The sequence below is a fragment of the Condylura cristata genome, unplaced genomic scaffold (assembly GCF_000260355.1).
Source record: "Condylura cristata isolate star-nosed mole 26May11 unplaced genomic scaffold, ConCri1.0 scaffold00005, whole genome shotgun sequence".
NCBI lineage: Eukaryota > Metazoa > Chordata > Mammalia > Eulipotyphla > Talpidae > Condylura > Condylura cristata.
In genome coordinates this window covers 58,541,912-58,564,662 of record NW_004567106.1, presented here as the reverse complement: position 1 = coordinate 58,564,662, position 22,751 = coordinate 58,541,912, and the positions used below count along the sequence as shown (strand labels likewise).

The 22,751-nt window shown below is 42.3% G+C and overlaps 1 protein-coding gene across 1 annotated transcript in view; it reads right to left on the bottom strand.

The window, feature by feature from the left end:
* Positions 1–22,751, bottom strand: part of SND1 (staphylococcal nuclease and tudor domain containing 1) — a 381,281-nt gene that overhangs the window by 132,852 nt on the left and 225,678 nt on the right. The window contains exon 15 of the mRNA XM_004677002.2: positions 5,600–5,741. Within this exon, the coding sequence (XP_004677059.1) occupies positions 5,600–5,741 (142 nt within the window). The remainder of the gene's footprint in view (positions 1–5,599; positions 5,742–22,751) is intronic.

The following is a 22,751-nucleotide window of genomic DNA, read 5'->3' as shown; positions in this document are numbered from 1 at the left end:
CTAAGAGAAAGAAAGAAATGAGGTACTTTACTCAAGGCATTCAGGGTGGAAGGACACACCGCCAAATCCACTGCACTGTTCACATAAAACCACCATCTATTAAATCCCTGAGACCTGGAACTTTCTCACATTGTTTCCCTGGTCATCATGAAGCGCCAGAGGGGAGTTGTAATCAAAGGGGGGGGGGGGGGAATGAGAAATGCCCAAGGGCAGGCGAAGGGAAGTCTCCTTTTCTAGCTTGTCTCACGTGACTAGGTAACCAGCTCATTATAAGTCACCTGCTGTGATCCACATGGGGGCCCCTGCCAGGTGGCTATGCCTTCCAGGTAGTTTGTGCTGTGAACTCTATGCAAGGTGACTGACATTCACTGCTGCCCTCCCCAGCCCACCATCCCATATCTGCTCTATTCGTAATTCCTCCTGCAAAGTACATCCCACCAGTAAGGATATGGAAATGTATCTGGGGTGGGCTCACTGGGCCAGGGAGCAGAAGACTACAAATACCTGACAGGACTCCTCAGATTACTTTGCACTAAAACTTTAAAATTATCATTCTCTTCCAATAACTCAGGCATTTGGTTTATAGCACTAACCTGATACCTGCTATGCTTAGCCAACAGGACAATTTCCTGAACTGTTCCCTGCACAGTTCTTAGCACCCTAGAGCTAAGAAAGTAATTCACAATAAGGAAATAAAGGTCATAGCCAGAGGATACAGTCCCTGCCCACTGAAGCCACTGAAAAAATGACTGGCAGGTAGCACCTCAGTATTCCTTTAGACAAGAATCAATGTAAAATGTGACACGTATAACAAGTGAAAATAAGCTAAAAACAGGCCGTGTGGGTAAACCACTTTGGTTTAATGGAAGAAATGCATGGGCTCACCACATGCTACTTGAGGGGAAAGGGTGCTTTTCAACAAAGGCAGGCTGCCCAGGATCTTGGCTTCCCTGCTAGCTCAGGACCAGGCCCGACGGGGATGGCACCAGAGACTGAGTAAGCAGGCATGGGCGGAGGCCAGAGCAGCAGGAGGAGGCACCTTGACCAGTCTCAGCTCTGATGGTGTCGAGTCATCTGCTCACCGACCAAACTTAAGCCAGGTGCTCAGAGGACTAAAGGGCAAGAGCTTTCAGAAGGCGCTGACCTGCTAGCCAGAGCCTGCTCTGCCCAGCCCCACCTGCTACCCCATCTGACCAGCAATCCTTCCCCATACAGGGGTGCAGGAACCGTGACAGAGAGGCCAGCTGGCTTGGGCCAAATGCCACTCCCTATCAAGCTGCGGGGCCGTCTGCCCAAAAAAAAAAAAAAAAAAAGAGCCACATAAAAATGGAAAGCATCCACCCCACCTTGAAGTCCAGAGGGCTCCCAAAAAAGTGGGGATTAATGAGAGCGGCACATATGGGACTGCTGAACAATTATCCTGACTTTCCCTTTGAGAATCACAACACAACGCCCGCCCGCGCCCCTCCCCCCCACCTGCAGAGACATCACTTCCAGCTGAATGCATTTCTACCTGCGCATCTGAGAGAGGTACAAAGCTTGGCCACAGGCCCATGGTCCACGTAGAGAGCCGCCTGCGTGAGTTTCTGTGAAAGTTTATGTCTACAGCCACGTTCAGCTTGGGAGTTGTTCTCTCCCTAGGGACATTCCCTCGACCCATGCTCCGCAGCCATCTCCCCTCAGCCCCAGCTCTTACTGATCACTCACTTGCCTCCCTTCTTCATTCCTTCTCTGAACTCAGACCTGTGCTCCTCAGGTGCCCTGTGGCATTTTCTCACTCCATCCTTTTATATCCTCATTTGCTAAGAAGACTTTTTTGAGTTTTAAATCTTATAACTGCTATTATGGAAACAATGGGTACACTGAATAGCTTTTCCAAGTATACATGCCACATTCCACTCCAATCTTGAAAAAGAATTGAACTTGCACAAGCACTCAAGAAGCTGCCATCCTCAGGATGGAACCATGGCCCTTGGGCTTTCCCTTTGCTGCACTCCTGGTTTCACTCCGGGAGGTTTTTGTGAAGAGGGTCTACTTGTAATTCTATTCCTTACTGCTCACATTCACTCCCCAGTAGCCTGTAATATTTCTTTAGCTGAGTCAATTCTGATGAAAGTGCACTGACAAAGGTTGCTTGTGTCTTACTAATTGATAAATAGTATAAAACCACTCCTCAGTTTTTACCTACTTGATCTTTTAGGTAAAACCGTTTACCTAAATTCTGTTTTCCAGAAGACCGCTTTCTAGAGATTCTCTTTCTCATCCGCTGCACGCGTCTCCCCACACCCTGTGTATGAATCCTCTGCCAACTCTTTGAAGGTCTAAGTTTCCCAGGTGTCACACCCCCTAAGTTTTCATATTCGTCTTGCCCCACACCCCCCTTCTCTCCTTGCACTTTCTGGTCCGTGGATACCAATGGGTCCATGGTTGCCTGAAGACATCCGGGTATGCTGTACTCTATACCTCTATATCAGGACCTCAGGCAGGAGGTTCTGCTCACCACCCAAGTAACCAGTCACTCCTTCCCTTGTGCCCTAAGTAATTCGTGTTACCTGGCACCGCACACTACAGTTAGTGCACGTGCTTATCTCCTGTTCTAGAGCTTCTGGGGATGCAGGACCCTGCCTAATCTGTGTTTATGTTCTTTAGAGCACAGGGGTCCTTGATCCACACTTCAAAGGGAAAAGTTAGTAGCATTCCCTTGAGAGAAGCAAAATGTTAGTCAAGAGGAAGCTAGAACAAGTCCTTCTCTCTCTTTTTAAGAATGGAAACAAAGACCCTGTACTGACACCCACCATACGATACATACAACATGACTCTTCTCAGTAATCTTATGAAAAAATGGATTATGTGGGTTAACCCAAAAGTGTTGTAAGACTGGACACAAGTAGCAGAACACATAAAGTATTTGTGATTTTGATTGGAGCAGATTTTAATTTTCTATCGTCATACTTGAAAGGTAGCTACGGCCAGCAGTTTCCTAAGCCAAGCAGTGATCATTAATTTTCAATCTTTAAGTTTAATAATTCACTTCTTAACTAGCTAATGTCCTATTTCCATCAGTTTCCCTATATACGTATAAACATGATCACTTACTGCTTTGCAAAAATTCAAGATTCTGGGCCCTCCCTGGTGGCGCAGTGGGTTAAAGTGCAGTACTGTGAAAGCTGAAAGCAACATCCGCTTCAGTGCAAGTTCAATCCTGGCCCTGGAGCTAACCCACGTGGTGTATAAGACCTCTCCTGACCTGCCGCTGCTCCCCTCAGCAGTGTACTTTATCAATCTGCCTGTTCTGCTCCCCACTCTGTCTCTGGTGAATCCTCACCTCTGACCCCAGTTCTGTATGCATAAATAAATCTTTAAAAAAAATTTCAAGATTCCACAGATCCTGTGGAGTCATGGAGTTGAACCAGGTGCCTCAACCTCAGTGGTACTGTGGAGACAACACCTTTTCTTTATTTATTTCCATTAATAGAGAGCTAAGTAAAGCAAATGTATCTACACTGATGATCTGTTGTATGGCAGCCTGGTTCTGAATCCTTCGCTCATCTCATTAATACCTCACAACAATCACAAGAGAGGAGAAACTCTCTCCAGTAAATTGATAAGTAAACTGAGGTATGAAGAGGGGAAATAAACTCCCATGTACTGAGCAGAGCCATGTTTAAACTGAAATCTTTCTTTTATGGCTGGATTCTTGCCCGCTTTCTGAAGAAACCAGGAGATGCACAATATAACTACACATTGTATGGCAGGAGGAAAATGTAAAAGTTTGTATTTTGATCATATATTTGTTTCTGTAATCTATCTTTCAGAATATAAGTTAAGCCAGGCAATGCCTTTTGAATTGCTAAATTTAGAATAATGCCAAGTACACAGAGGAACTGGCTGAGACGGAGTGGAGTGACCAGACTGCTGTGTCTAAGCAAGATGCAACCAGAAGATTCTGCAGGAAAACTATCGCCAAATGAGGTCTAAGCACGGAGCCAGTTCGTCTAGGTAGTTCTAACTTGAGAAGGCAGAACTTCAATGTTTCTTTGCTTTGTAGATTTGGGGCCAAGTTGTCCAGAAATAATAATACTGCTTCTCTTTTTACACCTCTGTGATAAAGCTTTCCACCATGAAAAGGATGCTTTTGTTTTGCAGGTATAGCTCAAAGGATAAGGCGCCAATGTACCTCAAACTCTATTAGAAGTACTCACTACTGAGAAATTCCTCTGCTTCTAAAAAGGGCACAAATAGCTCCAAGAAAGGACTCGCATACACAGCCATCCCAGGCCCAGTTTACCACGACTCACATTTTGCAAAAACAAAAGCACAGTCCTCCAGTCCGATGTGGATCTGCTGAGGCCCTTGGTTTCTACAGCTGTCCCTGAGCCTTGTGTCATACAGTTTGTCCTTCTGAAAGCCTGCAGCGCTGTGCAGTCATCATGAATGCTGTAGCAGTGTGCGAGGGAGTCTCACTGAGCAGCGAGGGCCAAGCCAAAGCCGTGAGCTTCATGGTCATGTGTTCGGTGAGTGATTTATCTCACATAGCAATCCATTTAGTTGGGGCCTGAGGGAGACCCTTATCCAGAGAAGAAACTATCAGTGCCTCCAGGAAAAGGAGGCCAAGGCGATCTAACAGGGAACAGTAGGCAGGGCTCCCAGGGCAGATTCTATTCATGACTTGAACAGAAGAAGTGCTGAGGCAACAGGAAAGCAACAGAAAAGGCGATGTGCACCAGGAGAACACAATGGGTGATGTCCTTTGTGGTGACTGAAAGACTGTGTGTCTGGGGGGTCGGTGTAGTGTGCTTAAGTAAAATGACACTTTTGCTCAAAGATTACACATCTCTGTGAAGTACTGACTGGAAATAAATAACTTTATTATTTGCCAGTGGGGAAGAAATGAAGCAGTTTGCTCCTTGAATGCATGAATGTAAATGGCTCAAAGAGCACAGTTCAGACATAGCCTTGTTGGCTTATGAAATATGAAGTGACTCGAGAAGACAGGATGAGAAAGATGTACATGCAGCCAGCAAAGGAAGGAGAAAAGGCTGGGCCTAAGCATGCCAAGCGTGGTGTGACAGAGAAACACTACGGAGGCAGGAGTCTGTGAGGTGGTGTCAAGTCTGGGGTTTCAGAAAGTATTTAGAAAGTAATGACATTTGAAAAGAGTAGAAGTGAGATAAACAGCGCTGCCTGGGAGCTCCAAGGGCAAGGTGTTTCAGCACCTCTACGCCTGCCCGTGACTGACACAGCAGGACAGTCGAGCCCAAGCGGGAGACGCCAACTGTGGGGAAGCCATCGTTAATATTTCTAGGTCTGGAGTTCCTTTCACTCAGGCTGTGTGAGGCTATGAGCTGTCTTTCAAGCTACTCTTCCCCTTGTTTTGTGGATGGGTCAAACAAAGGAAGGGTGCGAGCCTGCTACTGGGTTGCTGGTGACGGAGCAATTCGAGAAAGTGTGGGTTCATAGCTCAGATTAGACAGTAAAGCACCCTGGTGAGCTCCAGGTCCTGTCTAAAACACTGCAAGAAAGGAAAGTAAGACACACACAGGGATGGCTTCATAGCTCCGGGAGACTTTCAGAGTAACACACATCACACAAGACTCACCTGCAAGCAAGAAGGTGATGAGGCAAGTTTCCTTTGGCAAATATAGCTTGAGACGAGAACCGCTGAAGACATATTCCACCACAGCTTCAGAGCGACCTGCCCTCTGGAGAAAAGGCAGGAACTGCTTTGCTTTTTGGGTATCCTAGTGAAGAAAAGAAGAAAAGATCAGTGGAAAAGTAATAGAATCCAGATAAATGCTTATTTCAATCTGGTCTAAGACAGGAAGTCTGGTAGACCACAGAAAATTGGGCAGAGGAAATTAGATCTTTCTGAAACCCTGACATATACAAGATACCCAGGTAGCTTTCATAGAAGAACTAGGTAATTAGTTTCCAGAACATTCTCAGGGGCTCTCTATTTCTCTCTGTTCAGTTACAAAGCACTCAGTAGATACACAAGTTAGGAAGGTGCTTTCCAAATGAGAAATTCATGATTTCTGTGGGGCAGGAAAAGAGCTCATTTCCCTTTGACACAAACTGGAGGAGAGAAGACCAAGGTAACAGCTAACAATCTACAAAGGTTAATTTTAATGTAAAAAAAAAATTGATTTTCATTTTCATTAAAAAATAAAGTGTGATTCAGTTCCTTAAAACCCTTTCCCAGAAAACACCAAGTAGTTCATCATCAGATAGAAATTCATTTTTAACAGGTCTTGCAGATTCATAGCTTGCTATTTCTCAGCAATGGGAAGTGTGCAGCCTGGGGCAGTGCTAGGCTGAGCTGCCTGCTTTTCAGGGACAAACAGTGGGTACCAGGGTGCCACGCTCCCTCTCCCAGTCCTGGAAATCTGGAACAACAGGACGTGTGCCATGGACAGAAACACCACATCATGTCAGTGCAAATAATTATGGAGATGATGAAAACATAAAAAATTACATAGCCCTGTTTAAAACTATTGCATGCACCAATACAAAGTGCACACATCCCACCCTCAACAGTACCAAATGTGGGCAATTCTAACCTCAGAGCACCTAGTGATGGAGCTCTCAGCTTTTCAGGTTAATTAAAACGGATGACACCGTAAGCAAGCATCAAAATAGCATGTTGGGTGTGCTGGGGGAATAGTCACTGGGTGTCAGAATTTCTGAGGTTTCCAGTGCAACAGCAGAACTGTAACCTCACCCTGAAGAGCGCAAGCTCTGCACATTTTCTTGACTCCTGCGACACAGGCAGTCTGCACCAAGCCAAGCTCTTCCTGCCTGACTCTGCTCCTAGCAACAGAGCTATTGTATCTAAATTAATGCACATTAGATAATGAAAATTTAACAAGCCATCAAGTATTTGAGGGTTTTCACAGCAGCCAAAGGGGCTCCTCTCATTCAGAAGCAGTGAGGTAAGCTGGGATGAAAACAATATTTATAGTAATGAGATTCATCTTTTCCTTCAAACAGATTCACAGAGAAAAGGAGACAGTCAGCCATTGTCAGTGTCTCTGAAGGCACACAGGTAACAGGTAAGGCAACAGTGAACTTCAGGGGGCTGGAAACCCCCCCAGTGAACACTTAGGCAACACATACTCTACTATACATATACAGTGGGAAAATGCCTCTCGCAAGTTGGCTGAAGGCCAGAACAGTCAAGCAAGACAAATGCTCCATGGGAAAGAAAGCACTACCTGATTAAAATCCTTTTGCCATACTAGTCTAAATCTGGGACATTATTCATGAGCTAAGCCAGTAAGTCAACAACAATTATCAAATTGATTATCCCAAATCATGAGGCAACTTAACATCTTTGAAGAGTTTTTTTTTCCCCATCTGACTGCAGTAATCTATATTATTTAAAAACAGACATTTGCCCAGCACTGTTTTTGGATATATTTATCTGGGGGCGGGGGGAGAGGAGGGAAGCAACATGCTGACAAGTAACAACACACACACTGGTATGCCTTAGGTGTTCACACTGAAAAGGAAGCCACAGCACTCCCTCCCTCCATATGCTAAACAGTCATCTACCTTGCTAAGAGACACCTACATTCCGGCAATGAGTCAAGAAGTGAAGGCATCTTACTGTGATCCATATAAGAAAAATCAACAGAGGTACCTGACTCCTCAAGTCTCAATATAACACCCACTCCAGAAACAACACATGGGAAGAAAGTGAAGAGAATTTGCTATGCCATTAATTATGGCAAGCACTAGCAGAGAACACGAAGACGTGCAAGCAGAGGGTGACAGCCTCCCAGAACTGGTCATGTGTATGTCCAGAGGCAAAACTGCAAGACCAGACACAGAGCTCTGGTTCGTCTTGAGGCAATTCTTCCACAGGCTTAGGAAAAGACACTATGACTAAGGATGATCCACTATGGGAAAAGACTGAAATTTGTCCAAGACGATAAGCTTTTTAGAAATAAAAGTTTTTATAAAGTCAATTAAATTGAATGGAATCACCAAAAGATGTCAGTTCTTTCACATCTCAGTCACAGCAGACAGTGGAATCTGTCTGTCGTCTCAGGGGCTTCCTTTATTGGCAAGTTCTTAAAATCATTATTTGTTTTAGGGAATCAAATAAAAAATCTGATAAGGCAGACAGACAAGTTCCCTCAGGTGGCATAGCTACCAAACTAATGTTCCCTGCTAATTTAGCTAGGGAGATTATTTATTTTAGGAGTTTTGATTGTGTTATAAAATCGACTAAAAGTGGTTAAACAACTTGCCTTCCAAAGAGCCTATGCAAGTACAATGTGTTTCAGTCCCTAGTACTCATTTCTAAGATTACAGCAGTAAGAAAACAGAAGTTCCGATTATGGGAGCTGGAAACAGAGGCCAGATTAGCCACGGGTGCGAGGAGAGCGGCTGATCAAGTTCTGAGGAAGTCAGAACACGGCACTGAAATTCCCTGACGATGCTGGAGAGAACCTGCTGAGGTTTAATGAAATTAAATATTTCTTTACACAATTTTAACTCCCAAATGTGTATTCAAAAATATATTAAAGCTGGGCCCTCCCTGGTGGCGCAGCAGGTTAAAGCACAGCACTAAGAAGCTAAAGCAACTTCAGCATGAGTTTGATCCCTGCCCGGAGGTGATCCACGTAGCGTGGCAGACCTCTCCTGATCCGCCCACCACTCCCCTTAGCATTATACTTCATCAGTTGGCCTGTTCTGCTCCCCACTCTGTTTCTGGTGAATCCTCTCACGTCCCCTGCTCCTCTGGCCTGTACCCCAGTTCTGTATGCATAAATAAGTAAATCTTTAAAAAATATATATACTAAAGCTTCCTATTTGAAAAGATAGCAACAATGGGACTTCTACGCAGAATGCTTATTGCAAGGTAAGACTATAAAATAACAAATAGCTCTGCTTAGATAATGCAGAGACTGGTTCTCAGGGATCCCGTATTGTGGTTAACTTACATGAGGTCTGGTACTCTATTTGCCATAGTTTCCTGCCACCATATTGGCTTAAGGCTTTGTGACTCTGATAAATTAACTATGATTTTCTACTATCTGTACCAATATTCCCCTCCACTGGTGTAAATAATCAGGAAGCAACTGTATTTCTGAGCAGAGAAGTCTGTTGTTGCACTGGTAGATTTCACATTACCTGTGCTCCCAAACAAACTGTATGTAAGTATTTTCCTGTACTCTTAGAAGAGCTAATTTAAGGTCGCATTAGCTACATTTAACCTGCTATTGTGGATGGCATCTCTTTAAGGAATGCTCTGCCTCCTCAATGCACCTTGAAATTGAGAAAGTAATGATGCAACAAATGTGCCTAGGGTGACTTCACTTCCAAGGATGTTAATATCTATACCTCAAATTTATAGAACAGGGTCTTGAATGATCCTGATAAAGGCAGGTTGATTCGTAGAAAGCGAAAGGTTATAAAGGCACCTTAATTATGCACCCTCACTGTGCCTCCCCATTTCTGACTTGTCAGACCAAACCTCTTCCAGATGTGGCTATGACTGTCAATGCATCTAAAAAAATCGCTCTCTGCAGTGAGATGGCAACTTAGCTCCACCAAGTATCTTACTGTGTGTGCAAATACAAAAATACTATAATGAAGTGTTAAGTTTGGGGACGAGGCAAGCAGGGGAAGCAGAATCCTCTCATGGCAGGCACAAGACAGAGACCCCAGAGAGATCAACTTAGATAGCCAGGTCCTTGCACCTTCAAATCACAGAACATTCAAAAATCAAAGTTGTATGAATTCTGGAACAGGGCTTTATGTTGTCACAGCTAAACCTGTGATTTTTCCACTGAAAATACCCATATAGTACTTCCTAACATAGTTTGGATTGGTGAGAGGCAACATCACAGCACATAATACAGCACAGGGAAATGGGAATCATAGTAAACCTATTAGTTAACAATTAACCACTCAGGATTATCATGTGTAAGTCTCAAATGGGAACTGTTAATAATGAAGCTTACCAATTAGTTCTCATCATCACAATCACTCTTTGATTAACATCATAGGAAAAAGAATGAAAAACAAATACACGCAGAGCTTATTATGGGGCCATCGGGGTACTAGCACTTGAGAAGCTGATCTTGAAAGAGGCCCACTGAACGTGATGGAGCTTGCTAGAAGGACAACCAGATCCCTTACTACCTACTCCAGTGAACTGGAAGGCTCTCCCCTACGACCTGACTGCCTCTCTCTAACAGGGCTGACAGGGGGCTAAATGGCCCCAACGGCAATATGAACCAGTCTTCAATCTGAAATGGCAGAAATGTGTGGACAGGAGACTGGCTACAGAGTGGGGGGAAAAGCGGATCAGAACGAATAGCTAAGGAACCTGCAGCAAACACACCCTCTGGTTTTAAGGCATACTATGATAACTCATCTCCAGTTACCTATCTTTTGGAAACCCTGCAGAATAAGAGAATTATATCTGCAGCCATGTGGAAGACAAATCATAACTATATCCCCTACCAGAAAGGCAAAAATGTCATCCACCATTCCACACTCTTCCTCCATCCCACAGTCTGGGCTCTATGGCCTCAAGTGACATTTTAATTCATGGAATGAGTTTATGATTCTCTGTGAGGAACCAGCTGTACAGCAAGATAATCTCTTGAAATAAATGGGGCCCTAGGGGAAGATATTTGAGAAAGCCCTCCAGCTCCTACATTACCACAAAGCACTTAAAGACTTGAACGCAACCTTCCTGGCTGGTTATCAATGTTTCATGGTGAGCTGTGTGTGTGGAGAGGGTGCTGGGGTGTAAACTTCAGTGAGGCGAAAGTAAACATATGAGAAAACCCGAGAGGAAAGCACTGAGTGAAAAACAAAACAAAACAAGAAAATACAAGGAAACAGAGAAAAGGTGCCTCAGCTCGGCCATCACGAGCCTCAGGAAGTGCGGCGTGCCGTGGGTAGATGCTCACGCTGCGTCCGTGGCTGGCAATGCACCTTGTTCTGGCTGCCAACCTGTCAATGCGTAGGAGAAACTGTGCTTCAAGGTCTGGGTGCCACTCCTGACACCATGACTTACGAGGGCATTGTCAGCACACTAAAATGGGAGAAAAATGCCAACCCGGAAAGACCAACATTCTACTCGGTAGCCCTCCTAATGGGGAACAAAAACTGCTATTTTCTTTTCTGACTTTATTCCTTGACCAATTATTAAGGGAGGCTGAAATTTCCAAAGTGAAATTTCCAAAGAGGAGGGTTTTTCCAAGATAAGAACAGGAAGCTGCAGAGCAGGTCAGTGCAAAGGTAGTATCTTGTCCCAAATATGGAGGGTCAACATTTCTCCTCAATAACACCCGAAAGCAACAAGACCTTCCACAACCTCAAGGATATGGTTATCCTCAGGAAGCCTTCTATTGATTCTTTCATTTGGATGGCCTTGCCTGCTGTCTATTTCCTTTCCACAAAATTAAGAAACCAGAACCTGGCAATGGTAAGAAAGGAAGATATAGCATGTGTTTAGAATGAAAAGATGAACAGCATTCTGACACAGTCCAACTAAAAGAGAGCCAAACCCTGTTACAGGACTAGATCTCATCTATACTCATTTCAAACTGAAAATAAACTAAAAATCCCTCAACAGGGGAGAGAACAAACTGTAATGCCCATAAAAACGATGTGGGCCACAACATGGATGAGCTCAAATACAAGATACTATTTCTATGACACTCTCAAAACTTATGAAAGAAAACAGCAAATGGGATTGCCAGAAACTAGGGAGGTGGCTAGCGGTTAACTCAAAGGAATATAGGTGTTTGGGGTAGGGAGCTGGAGAGAGGATGATCAGCAGTACTGTCTGGACTGCAGGGATGGTTACACATACATGATTCTCAAGATGTTGAGGCTTATGAAAATTCAGACTTGAATGCTAACAATGATATAGTCACTGTATACAAAAAATAGCTATTTATTTATTTGTTTGTTTGTTTATTTATTTTTGGTGAACAAAGGAACTGCCTGAGTAGGTAAGCTGCAATATTTTAGTTTTTAACTTAACTTTCAACTACTTATAAGCAGCTCAGAGAGTAAGTTTGAAATCTAGCATTCAGAACTTTGTTTTGCATTAACTATCTTAATCTAATTAGCTATCTAATGCATTAAAATACTCCTAAAATTCAAACCGATGAAGAATAAAAAGGTCATTAGCAGAGTACAGGAAAAACATTTCAGTTTTACAAAACAGCAAGAGATTGTATCAATTCTCAGGTCATGTCTAAAAGAAAAAGTGTGATACCACCCTCAGTTGCCTCTATAGAGGGAATATTTTGTTCAAATAAAGAAAAAAGAACTGCTAAGTACATATGTCTATTGACATTTTGTCTCTACCTTGAAATAAAATCATGTGATAATGGCTTAACATGAATAAAATAATATCTAATTCTCCATTGAATGAAAATTCTATACAGGCTCAGAGATTATTCTTTTATTGAATGACTTTCAGTTTCCCAAATTTAACCAGCTGAAATTATGCCCTGAAAATCATTCAATTTAACCTTTAGAAATGCAGCCATTGTCTTTTAGTGGAAAATCTGCATTTTATTAGCACCAGGAAATACAATGCCCTTGGCTTATTCTACAAAAAAAAAAAAAAAAAATGGGGTACTATAAGTTGAGCATACAAAGAGCAGATGATGGTATATCTGTGCTTCATATAAAACAGGCGAAAGTCAGCATATACATAGTTAGAAAAAGGTAACAACTCTACAACCTTGCTTTCTTCCCATCTTCAGCCTTCTTTTACTAACTGAATGTGGGACAGCTTAAGAAGGAGGTGGCAAAAAAGGCTGCACCTTAGTTCTGTCACTGCTCACAACCACCTCAGAGTTGTGTCTCAATTTGGAGTGCTGAAACGTCTTCATAAATATCATCTCTCCCCATTTTACCTTAAAGCGCCCCTTCCCCATTTTATATATACTCTAAATTCCCAACAAACTATTATTAAAACATCTTGTTATGCTGTTTGCTATTTATAAAATGAAGACTGAGTTATCAGCCTTCCCTGGACCACTCCTGTCTTCCTGCACACCAATTCCTGGGCATCCCCCCTCATAGGACCTGGAATTTCCATCTTTTTCTAGATTCCATTTCTTAGATCCATGCCTTCCTCCTGGTTCATTCCTTTTCTTTTTTAAAAAGAAGTATCTTATTCCATGGAGAAAATGTCTTATCTCACTGAGGTCAGGAAATTAAATCTAGGACTGCTCTGTAGTTTTATTCAAGAGAAAAACTATCCTGTTATTCATGAGTACTTTGAATCAACAAATTCCTTTCATTATCTATCAGTACAGAAATGTGCTAGGTTTTTTCTCACCGCTGGCTGCTTTAGTTATGAGAAAAAAACAAACAACAAACTTTATTATGAAGCTCAACTGGAACTATTCAAAAGCAAAATTAGACATAAAAGACAGCGGTTCAGAAATACCAAACTGTAAGAAGATAATGTGTACAGGGGAGCTTAATACACTGGAAGGCATAAATTTTAAGTCTAAGTGATATTTTAAAAACATACTTTACACAAATTGTAGACATTCATTTACATCAAATAAACCCTCAAGTTGATTAAAAACAAAGATGGCATTTCAATTTTAAACTGCTAAGATAAATACAACGAGTGATAGCAGGAAAACACCCTTTAGACTTTTAACAAGTGTGTTGGTATTTTTCTAAGAATCAAATGATGAATCCAGGAATACAACAACAACCACCTTGGACATTTATGGAAAAAGGACATGAGTTTGGTCTAAAAACAGTTTAAGTTATGACAATGAGAATATAGAAAAGCACAGTGGCCACAGCCTACAGCCCTGGGCAGAAACTGTAAGACTGTGATTAAAAAATAACTTAGTTTTGAAACACTATTTTTTTCTATGAAAGTTTTAGATCAATTTTTATCACTTCTAACGTCTCTATAGGCAAGAGGTAAGGATTTATTACAAAACCAGAAAATGGCTTGAGAGATAATTAAAATAATATGTACAGAGTAAAGAATTTAAAAGATGATCTGATGAAGCACAAGTTTTCATTTCATGCGCAAATCAAGGAGACCGGGCAAGGAAATTGATGTCATGCTAAACCCTGCCCACCAGAGACAAGATCACAATTTCAGAAAAGAATGGAAGCAAAAATATCATCCAACAATCTATGACATAAAACAAAAGTTCAAAATAAATGTTGAAGAAAAAATGACTGAAATCATTTCAGCACCTTGTAAGAGTACTCTGAGCACTCATTTTTGCTTGCAGACATACCAGTTTAGGTCCAATAAATCTTAAATAAAAACCACTTTATTATGTCTAATTAGTCTTTTTAAAGTCCTTCATATTAAAAAGTTAATACAAATAGATCATTACAAAGTTTGGAAGAGAAAGTTCTGATTTTTGAAACAAAGAAAAATGAAAATGTTTTGGTAGAAACTTATTAAGACAGCAGGCCACGTTTTGAAAATCAAAAATGCATCAAAATAAAAACCTAATACATTTCGTTCAATAAAGATTCATAGAATGGTGATGTTAAAAAAAGCTATGTGGTCTGAAACTGTTCTAAGAAAATAACTGCAGACAATGATTGGAAGACCAAACATGGCTTAAGAAAGGAGAAAACATACTAAAGACTTAATTAGAAAGCTCACTAAATACATGACATTAAGTTCATAAGACAGAATTTGAGGCAGATACTAAAAGTAGTGCGGTTCAGGAAGAAAATTCATATGGAGAAATTATGAGCTTTTGTTTTTTATTTCTTTGGAAAAGGGGAGTACTTCTATGACATCACAGCCATAAAGCACTGCACAAACGCTGTTTTGAAGGAATCGTGAATAATAATAATTATGTAGAAAAAAAAACTGAGCACCTACTAAGTGCATCACACTTTTTGAGGCCCTGATTATACAGAGTTAAGAATAAAACGGAAAAAGACTGAAATACTTATGTTACTTAAAAGATTGAATGGGAAGTTGGGGAAAAACCTACACATGATTTAGTAAATGGATGCAATTTTGTTTTAAAATTTCTGGCAGCAGTAGTAGAGGTAGTTTTATTTTCTTATTTTGACTTATATCTGACACATTTAAAAACCAAAAATTTTTACAGAAAATTTGTGATCAGAAGTTTTCGTTTCTAAAAGAAGAAAATATATTAACATTCAAAGCTGATTCAGCTTTCCTTGGATAAACTTGTAAATATTTGGGTCAGATAACTGAATCTTCCATCTCTTAGAGCCAACATTCAAAATCATGAGTTCTTCATAACTGTTCTGTATTATTTTAAGACAAATATTATGGGCACTTTAGCAAAGTCAGTAAAACTGATCTGGAAAAACATCTTGACTTAAAACTCCAAGTAAATTATCTTCATGATTCCTTCAAAAACAGCATCCCTGCACAGTGCTTTATGGCTGTGATGACACAGAAGTACTCCCCTTTTTCTAAGGAATTAAAAACAAAGGCTCAGTTTATATAATTATGTTTCAGAGAAAAAAGGTGTGCTAACAACAGGTAGAAAACAAAACCACACATTAGCATGACCTGAGGGAAAAGGTATATTTCTAGTCATATCACAGCCTGAGGCAAGGAGCCCCAGAGTTGGGTTTCAGAAATACTTTTAACAAGAGCACCTCAAATTTTGGGCAGACATTAAGGTAAGCATGGAGTGGGCTTAACCCATAATGAAACTACACTTACAGGAAAGTATCTTGAAAGTAGTGAGAAATGCAGTGTATTGGCAATTACAAGTCTTCCTAAGGAAAAGCACAGAATTATTCCTGCCCCCTCCCACTGGTTTTAGAACTCTGCTATGATGGAACCATGGCAGTTAGCTCATACATAAAAGGCCCAGGCCACCAGTAGAAGTCCACATACCCAGAACATGTGAATGATGGCAGAGAACTGAGACAGTTTTCAGTCAAGAAAACTGAAGGATCGCACATCACTGCCATTTCCTTCTCTGCCAGTGCATATATAATTGTGGATAATTTGAAGATTCTTGCTCATTCATAACTGTAGAAATACTATCATTACAGTCATTTACCCATTTAAGACTGTTAGGAAATGCCAAAAACAAAAGGTATAAGGCTGTCCCTGCTGATGAGGGAAGACATCTAGCTTTCAACCCCAGCCTCTTCCTTCCACAGACTCTACTCTGAATTAAGGGCACCAGCAGACCCCTGGGCAGTTGAGCTGCCATCTGAAGGCGGCAGAGTGACTCCTGTGCCAAGTGCCCTCTCCTTTTGTCCGTGTGCTACTCGGCTGACAGCTCAGGAAGTGCCTTTGAACGATTCTTCGGGGGGTGCCTCCCACTTATATATGGTCTTTACATTTTGGAGAGTAAAGGCTAGGCATAGGGACTCTACGTTCAGTATTTTTGGGCAATTCTGTGCAATGTATAACCCCAGAGTCCTAAATTCACATGTGAAGCCCAGGTCCCTTTTATGAGCTCTAGACACCTGAATGGCTCAGGCATACCTCAACTCTAACATGTTCCAGAAATTCGTAACTTTCCTTTCAAAGCCACACCACTAGTGTTGACTGCATCAGAAAAGCAGCATTACCAACAGTTAATTGTGTGGGACATGTCAGATGCTCAAGCCTGACAACTGCTTTCACTTCCTTTTCTTGATCCCTGAGTGAAGCAATCACCAAATTGTAGCAGTTCTCCTACCAAGCTGTACCTCAAATTTATCTTTCCATTTCTACTGTCACAACCTGGGTCCCAGTCGCCACTCAGCCCATTGAGCCATTGCAACATCTCCTGTCATGTGTGTCTGTGCAAGCTTGCATACGTGTGTGATGCTGGCCTAATCACTTCATTGCCATGGCAGCGGTTTTTCAGGCAAAATCCAACATCCTTATCAAAGACCACAAAACAAACATTTCAATCATCATGGTCTTACTTCCAATCATCCTCACTTCTCAGGCAAGACTGCCTCTGGAACCCAAGCAACCTTCCACCCCAGACCTTCAGGGGTGAAAACAACCTACTAATTCATTTCTAGGCCTCATTTTACAATCTCTTAAGAGACTTTCTCTGACCACCTGGAATAAGCTGTGGCCACAAGCAGAAACTCACTGAACTCTGCTTCTACCACAACTGTAATTAAATAATGAAGCGTGAATGCACTATAAGGGCTATATGTCTTTTTTTTTTTTTTAAAGATTTATTTATTTATTCATACAGAACTGGGGTACAGGCCAGAGGCTCAGGGGCGGTGAGAGGTTTCACCAGAGACAGAGTGGGGAGCAGAACAGGCAGATCGACGAGGTACACTGCTGAGGGAAGCAGCGGGCGGGTCAGGAGAGGTCTGGCTCGCCATGTGGTCTCCTCCGGGGCAGGCGGCAGGCAGGAATCGAACTCGTGCGGAAGTGGCCTCAGATTCTCAGTGCTGTGCTTTTAACCCGCTGCGCCACCAGGGAGGGCCTATATGTCTTTTTAAATGTTAAATTCTCAACACCCAGCATTGTGTCTGACGTGTAAGCGTGGATAAACACTTATTGTTTGATCATTCATTCACTGACTCAACATGACAAGAACATTTAAAAAAAAAACAAGCCAGATAGCATATGTTAAATGCCAAATGCAAGATAAAGAGGCGGTAAAAGAACTCGGGGGGATGGAAGGAGTAAGATTTGGGATGTGAACTGGATAGAGTTGGAAATGTAAATACTACTGATGATGATGATGGCAGTTGTCATTTCTAGAGGAATTTAGAGGCTAATCAGAATGCTCAGTAGATTAATTATAGTCACCAAAGCAAAGTGAACCATTGCTGTATGTTGAGCTCAAAAAATGTCAACTGGCCCTCCCTGGTGGCGCAGCGGGTTAAAGCACAGCACTGGGAAGCTAAAGCCACTTCCGCATGAGTTCAAATCCCGCCTGCCCCGGAGGAGACCACATGGTGTGGCAGACCTCTCCTGACCCGCCCGCTGCTCCCCTCAGCAGTGTACTTCGTCGATCTGCCTGTTCTGCTCCCCACTCTGTCTCTGGTGAAGCCTCTCACCGCCCCTGAGCCTCTGGCCTGTACCCCCAGTTCTGTATGTACAAATAAATAAATCTTTAAAAAAAAAAATGTCAACTGTTCTAAACACTTGGTGTGTTTAATCACTTCACAGCTGAAGGAGGTAAGGAGCCATTATTACACCCACTTTACAGATGTGGTCAGAATGGCAAAGAGATGTTCTGTAACCTCAAGATGACAAAGCGAGGAAGTCAGGACTTTCATGTGTGTGATCTGATGTTACAGCTCATGCTGATAATCAGGATGACACACTATCACTGTATTCTAGAAAGTATGCTTCCTTTCTGATGCATCCTTCTGATGCAGTTTGGTCAGTTATTCGTGAGGAAAGTTAACCCTGTACCTAGGGGCCAAGTCACATCTCCAAACTGCTTCTGGCCATCGCCTGGTCTGTCAAACCAAACAGGATACCAAAAGATGCCCCTTTCTTTGGGGTTTAGGAACTAGTGAGGGAAACCACTGCACATATGTCAACTTGAGAACAGTCAACATATCAATAAGCACAAATTATTGGTAAAAAGTAATTTTGTAAGTGCTGAGAAAAAGGCACAGTTAAGAGAATTGTCAGGGAAAAAAGATAACATAGTCTTCCTCCAAATTCAAAACTTTGGTACTGCAATTTTCTCAGGTACCTCCCAAATCTGATACTCGATGAGGCATTCTATCATTTCATTCTGAGAACACTGTATCCTGAGGAAGTAAGGTACAAAACTACTAGGATACTCCAACACAATCCTAAATTCTGAGTCAAGGATATTTATCTGGATAGCAACATTGCAAGCACTGTCCAAAATTCTGTACAACAGATTCTGTAGGGATAATGTCGGAAGCATGTAAAACAAAACCTTAAAATACAGGTAAGCAGAATGTCTAAGTTAGTAGAATGACTTACTTTGAGATGTTTACATAAGCAATAGCCACAGGAAAAAAATGAGTTTAGTCAAGGGCTAACCAGTGTTATGACGCTGAAGAGTGAAGCTGTGGCTGAGCAGAAATATTTCAAGTTTTATCACATCACTCAGCAGCCAAAGCATGGATCAGAAAACGCAATCACACACCTGAACATGGAATCAGGAATTTTATCAGCTGCCTTCAAAATACCTTCACACTCATTTAGCTAAGACTGTAATGGGCTCATGAAATAGAATCACTGAACAATATCCATCTGCACCCAGAGAAGTGGTGTGCACGACCAAACTAGAGCTGAATCTGTGTTAGCAGCGACTCTTTTGGAAGGACATGCCACTTTGGGGGAAAAACCTCCTATACTCTTAATTTCCTTTCTGCCTCCTTTGAACAAAGGAAGACAGACAGAAATCACTACAGCTCTGGACACCTACATGAAAAAAGCCAGGACCCCATTTCTAAGGGGCACATCAGTAGGCATTTGTGTGTGAACTCATAAACAAAAATCAGAAGGGGGTGAGAAAAATTAGTTGCAAAAATCTACCTGAAAAAAGAATTCATTCTGGTGATGTATAAAGTTCATAGTTATTTTTGGAAAAAATATTTACTGAGAGAGGTGGCAAATCATCCCTGTCTCTAATAGCACTCCACCTCTGGGCAAGTCAACGGGTCAAACAATGTTTCAGGGGTGCAGAACTGCAGTGCTGGCACACACCCACCAATGTCAAAACGGGGTCCACTTGTTAATGGCAATCACCCCATCTCAATCTTCTATGATGCCTGAATATCCAGAACGAAAGCCTGTCATGACAGTGAATAAAATGGCAGATCAATAAGATCACGGCGTGCAATCAGGCATTTTGCAGATGAACAAGACACTTACTTTAGAACTTTTAAAGACATACAGAATCAAATGACTTCACAATTCCAGGGAAAGAGTAGGCAATAAAAGAGAATTTTCAAATCACAAAATGACAGGATTTCTTAGTGCACAATGTTACAAATGGTTTAACATTTTTTTGTTGTTGTTGCTTCTCTTCTTAAAGGAAAATTTCAAACAGGTAAAAATCATAGCTCACAGACAAATATAAAATGGGCACATGTCAAAATTTTTATTGTGACTCACAAGTTAATAAAGGAACCAGAGAGATAGTACAACTGATTCAAAGGAAAATCTGATGAACAGATGTATATTGGCAACAAGAACAGCTGAAATGAATTTGTTAGAGATATAAAACTGCAGAGTGAAAACAACATGTGGAGTCAATTCTTTTCCAGAGTGGAAATGTATTGTATCTATAGATACAGGAATTGTACCTAACAGGGATCATCTGTATCACGATAGGCCGTCACAAGTTTTTCCGCAGAAGCGAAAAATAAATGAGCAGACCTGGATAGAACAATCCGAGGGAGTGCATAGGGCAGTACCCGGCAATCCATCAAAGGGGTGCCTAGTAAGTAAGAATGCCGATTCAAAAGCTTGCCCAATTTCTCCTCTACTTTTACTAAATAAAGAGGCATGAGACATTGTCCTAAATTTAGTGCCCCGTGATGTGCATGCTCACACAAAACAGAACTCTGGAAAAAATGGGTTAAATTTGTAAAAGGAGATGCTTACACAAGCTCTATTAGTTGTGGTAGATGCTGAATCATAATCTTTAAAAAAAAAAAAAGCCAAAAACAAACTTAGTTTTTTCCCCCAGTTTTCATTCAGAAACTTACTCAACCTGAGAGAAGGACAGAGATCCCTTTTCCCATGGAAAGCACAAGTGCTTTCAGATTTATCAGAAGGAAAAAGGATGACACCCCTGCAGCTCTGGGAGCTTTTACAGGAAAGCTACAGGGCCTCTGGGTGAAGGCCAATAAAGCAATGCCCTCAGCTGCTCCAGAGGGCAACCAGTTGATGCAGGCTGGCTGACACCATCGTGGCTCCTTAACGTCCAACTCTTTGGCAGAGGGAAAAAGGAGAAAGAGGCAGGAAGAGTGAAGGAAGGAGAAGAAAGGAAAAAAAGAGCAGCGCCTCAGCTCTGCCCTCCAGCTGGGAGCCTCCAGAACAGCTACTACCGGGGCCAGTAGGTGCCACAGGGCTTTAGCACATGCTGAGCAGCAAGAACACAAGACCGTGAGTTGCGTGCTGCGATCCAGAGTGCAGGTGCCCTAGCCGCCAGGTAAGTGGAGAAGAAGGGCTGGTGAGCAACAGCCTCCACGCTGCGGACGACGCAGGCGCAGAGCACAGTAGATACACGGCACCTGCCAGAGCCCGTGCAACGGCTGCCCTGCCACGGGCTGTCCTCATTAGGGAGAACATGGCGCTGTCCGGAGGGCACGTTCAGGAGACAGCGAGCCGGCTCTTGCAGGTTCCTTTCTCCAGGGTGATGAGTACGGAGTCCCACCATGAGGCCAGCAGCTAGGGCGCGAAGAGAGGTCACAGGAGCCTACCAGAAAGGACCACAGGCCAGACCTTGTGCCACGGCCACAAAAGGGGCAATAGAAGACTTGACATAAAAGAGGAAAATGTGATTTTAACAAAGCAATGAACAAAGTAAAAGGAGCATTTGTGCTATGAAATTATCTGTGATTCGAAAGAAGACAGTTGGCAGAAAAGAAAGTTCAAATCTTATGAGAATAAGAAGAAAATCTAAACGAGTGGATCAGAAGACATGAAAGTGAAACTGTAATTAACACAGACCTAATTTATAAATTCCCTAGGTGAATGGGTTTTTACCTCTTTTGGGCTTACTGGGAGAAACCACTTTTTTATTTCCCTTTGGCAAAAATTAGTTTTTAAACTTTCACTGAGGCCCAATTTCATTGGGCGACAAGGAAAGAAACTTTGGAATGGTCCCCAAGTCTCTCTTAGGAATGACAGCTTCAAGCGCCCTGAAGCAAAGAGGACACTACCATTCCGGTTCAAGAAGGCAGTGGACTACCAGGAACTGAAGGAAGACGCAGGAGGAGATGCTAGAATAAAATTTTAAATATACAGCCACCACCTTCCTTCCTCAAAGGAACACTTGGGTCCTTTCAGCTGCAAGTTAGAATCTCACTGGTTGCTCTGCAAGCCTTCCATTTATGATATTAATTCATGATGCCAGAAACCAATGTCCAAGTGAGCAGCATCGAGCAGGACAAAAAAAAAAAAAAAATGGATTTCACGATGGAAGTGGAGGCAGTACAGAGTGAACAGCAAAATTAACAGATGTGTTGCCATGAAAAGTCAAAGATGCTGAGGACATGAGGAAAACCTCATTCTAGGAATCTGTCCTGGGGCTTTTAGAAATGAGAAAACGAGCTGGAGACCAGTTGAGGGTGCCCCATCAAGTAGTGCCACGACAAAAGAACAAACATCCCCTCTTGTACCAGAGAAGAGAGAACAAAGACAACAGGAAACAGAGAAAGAGTGGGACTGACATTATGACTCACGGAGTCCCACTCGCGTACAAGTGGAAGAAGGCGTGAAGGGAGGCGCAGGAAGAAGTCGGTTGTGCCGGCTGCAACCCGAGGGGTTGCATCTCAGAACCATAATTGATTTGTCTGATTTACCAGAACAAACGTAAGCCATGAACAGCCCCATTTTATTGCCTGTATTACAGTGTATCTGCAGGAGATCGTATTTATTACAGAGTAGACTGCAGCAAAAGCAATAATAAAGTGCAGATAAGGAACAGCCTTACATTCCACTGGCATGCACGTTCTCACTTTTTGTCCGCCTGCAAGGGAGGCAGTGGAGGCAGGATCAGGGAAAAACATCGGTCACTGCAGAACCTGCCTTGAAATCAAGTCGGATCTAGTGTCACACTGGTTACATTTCAAATTCT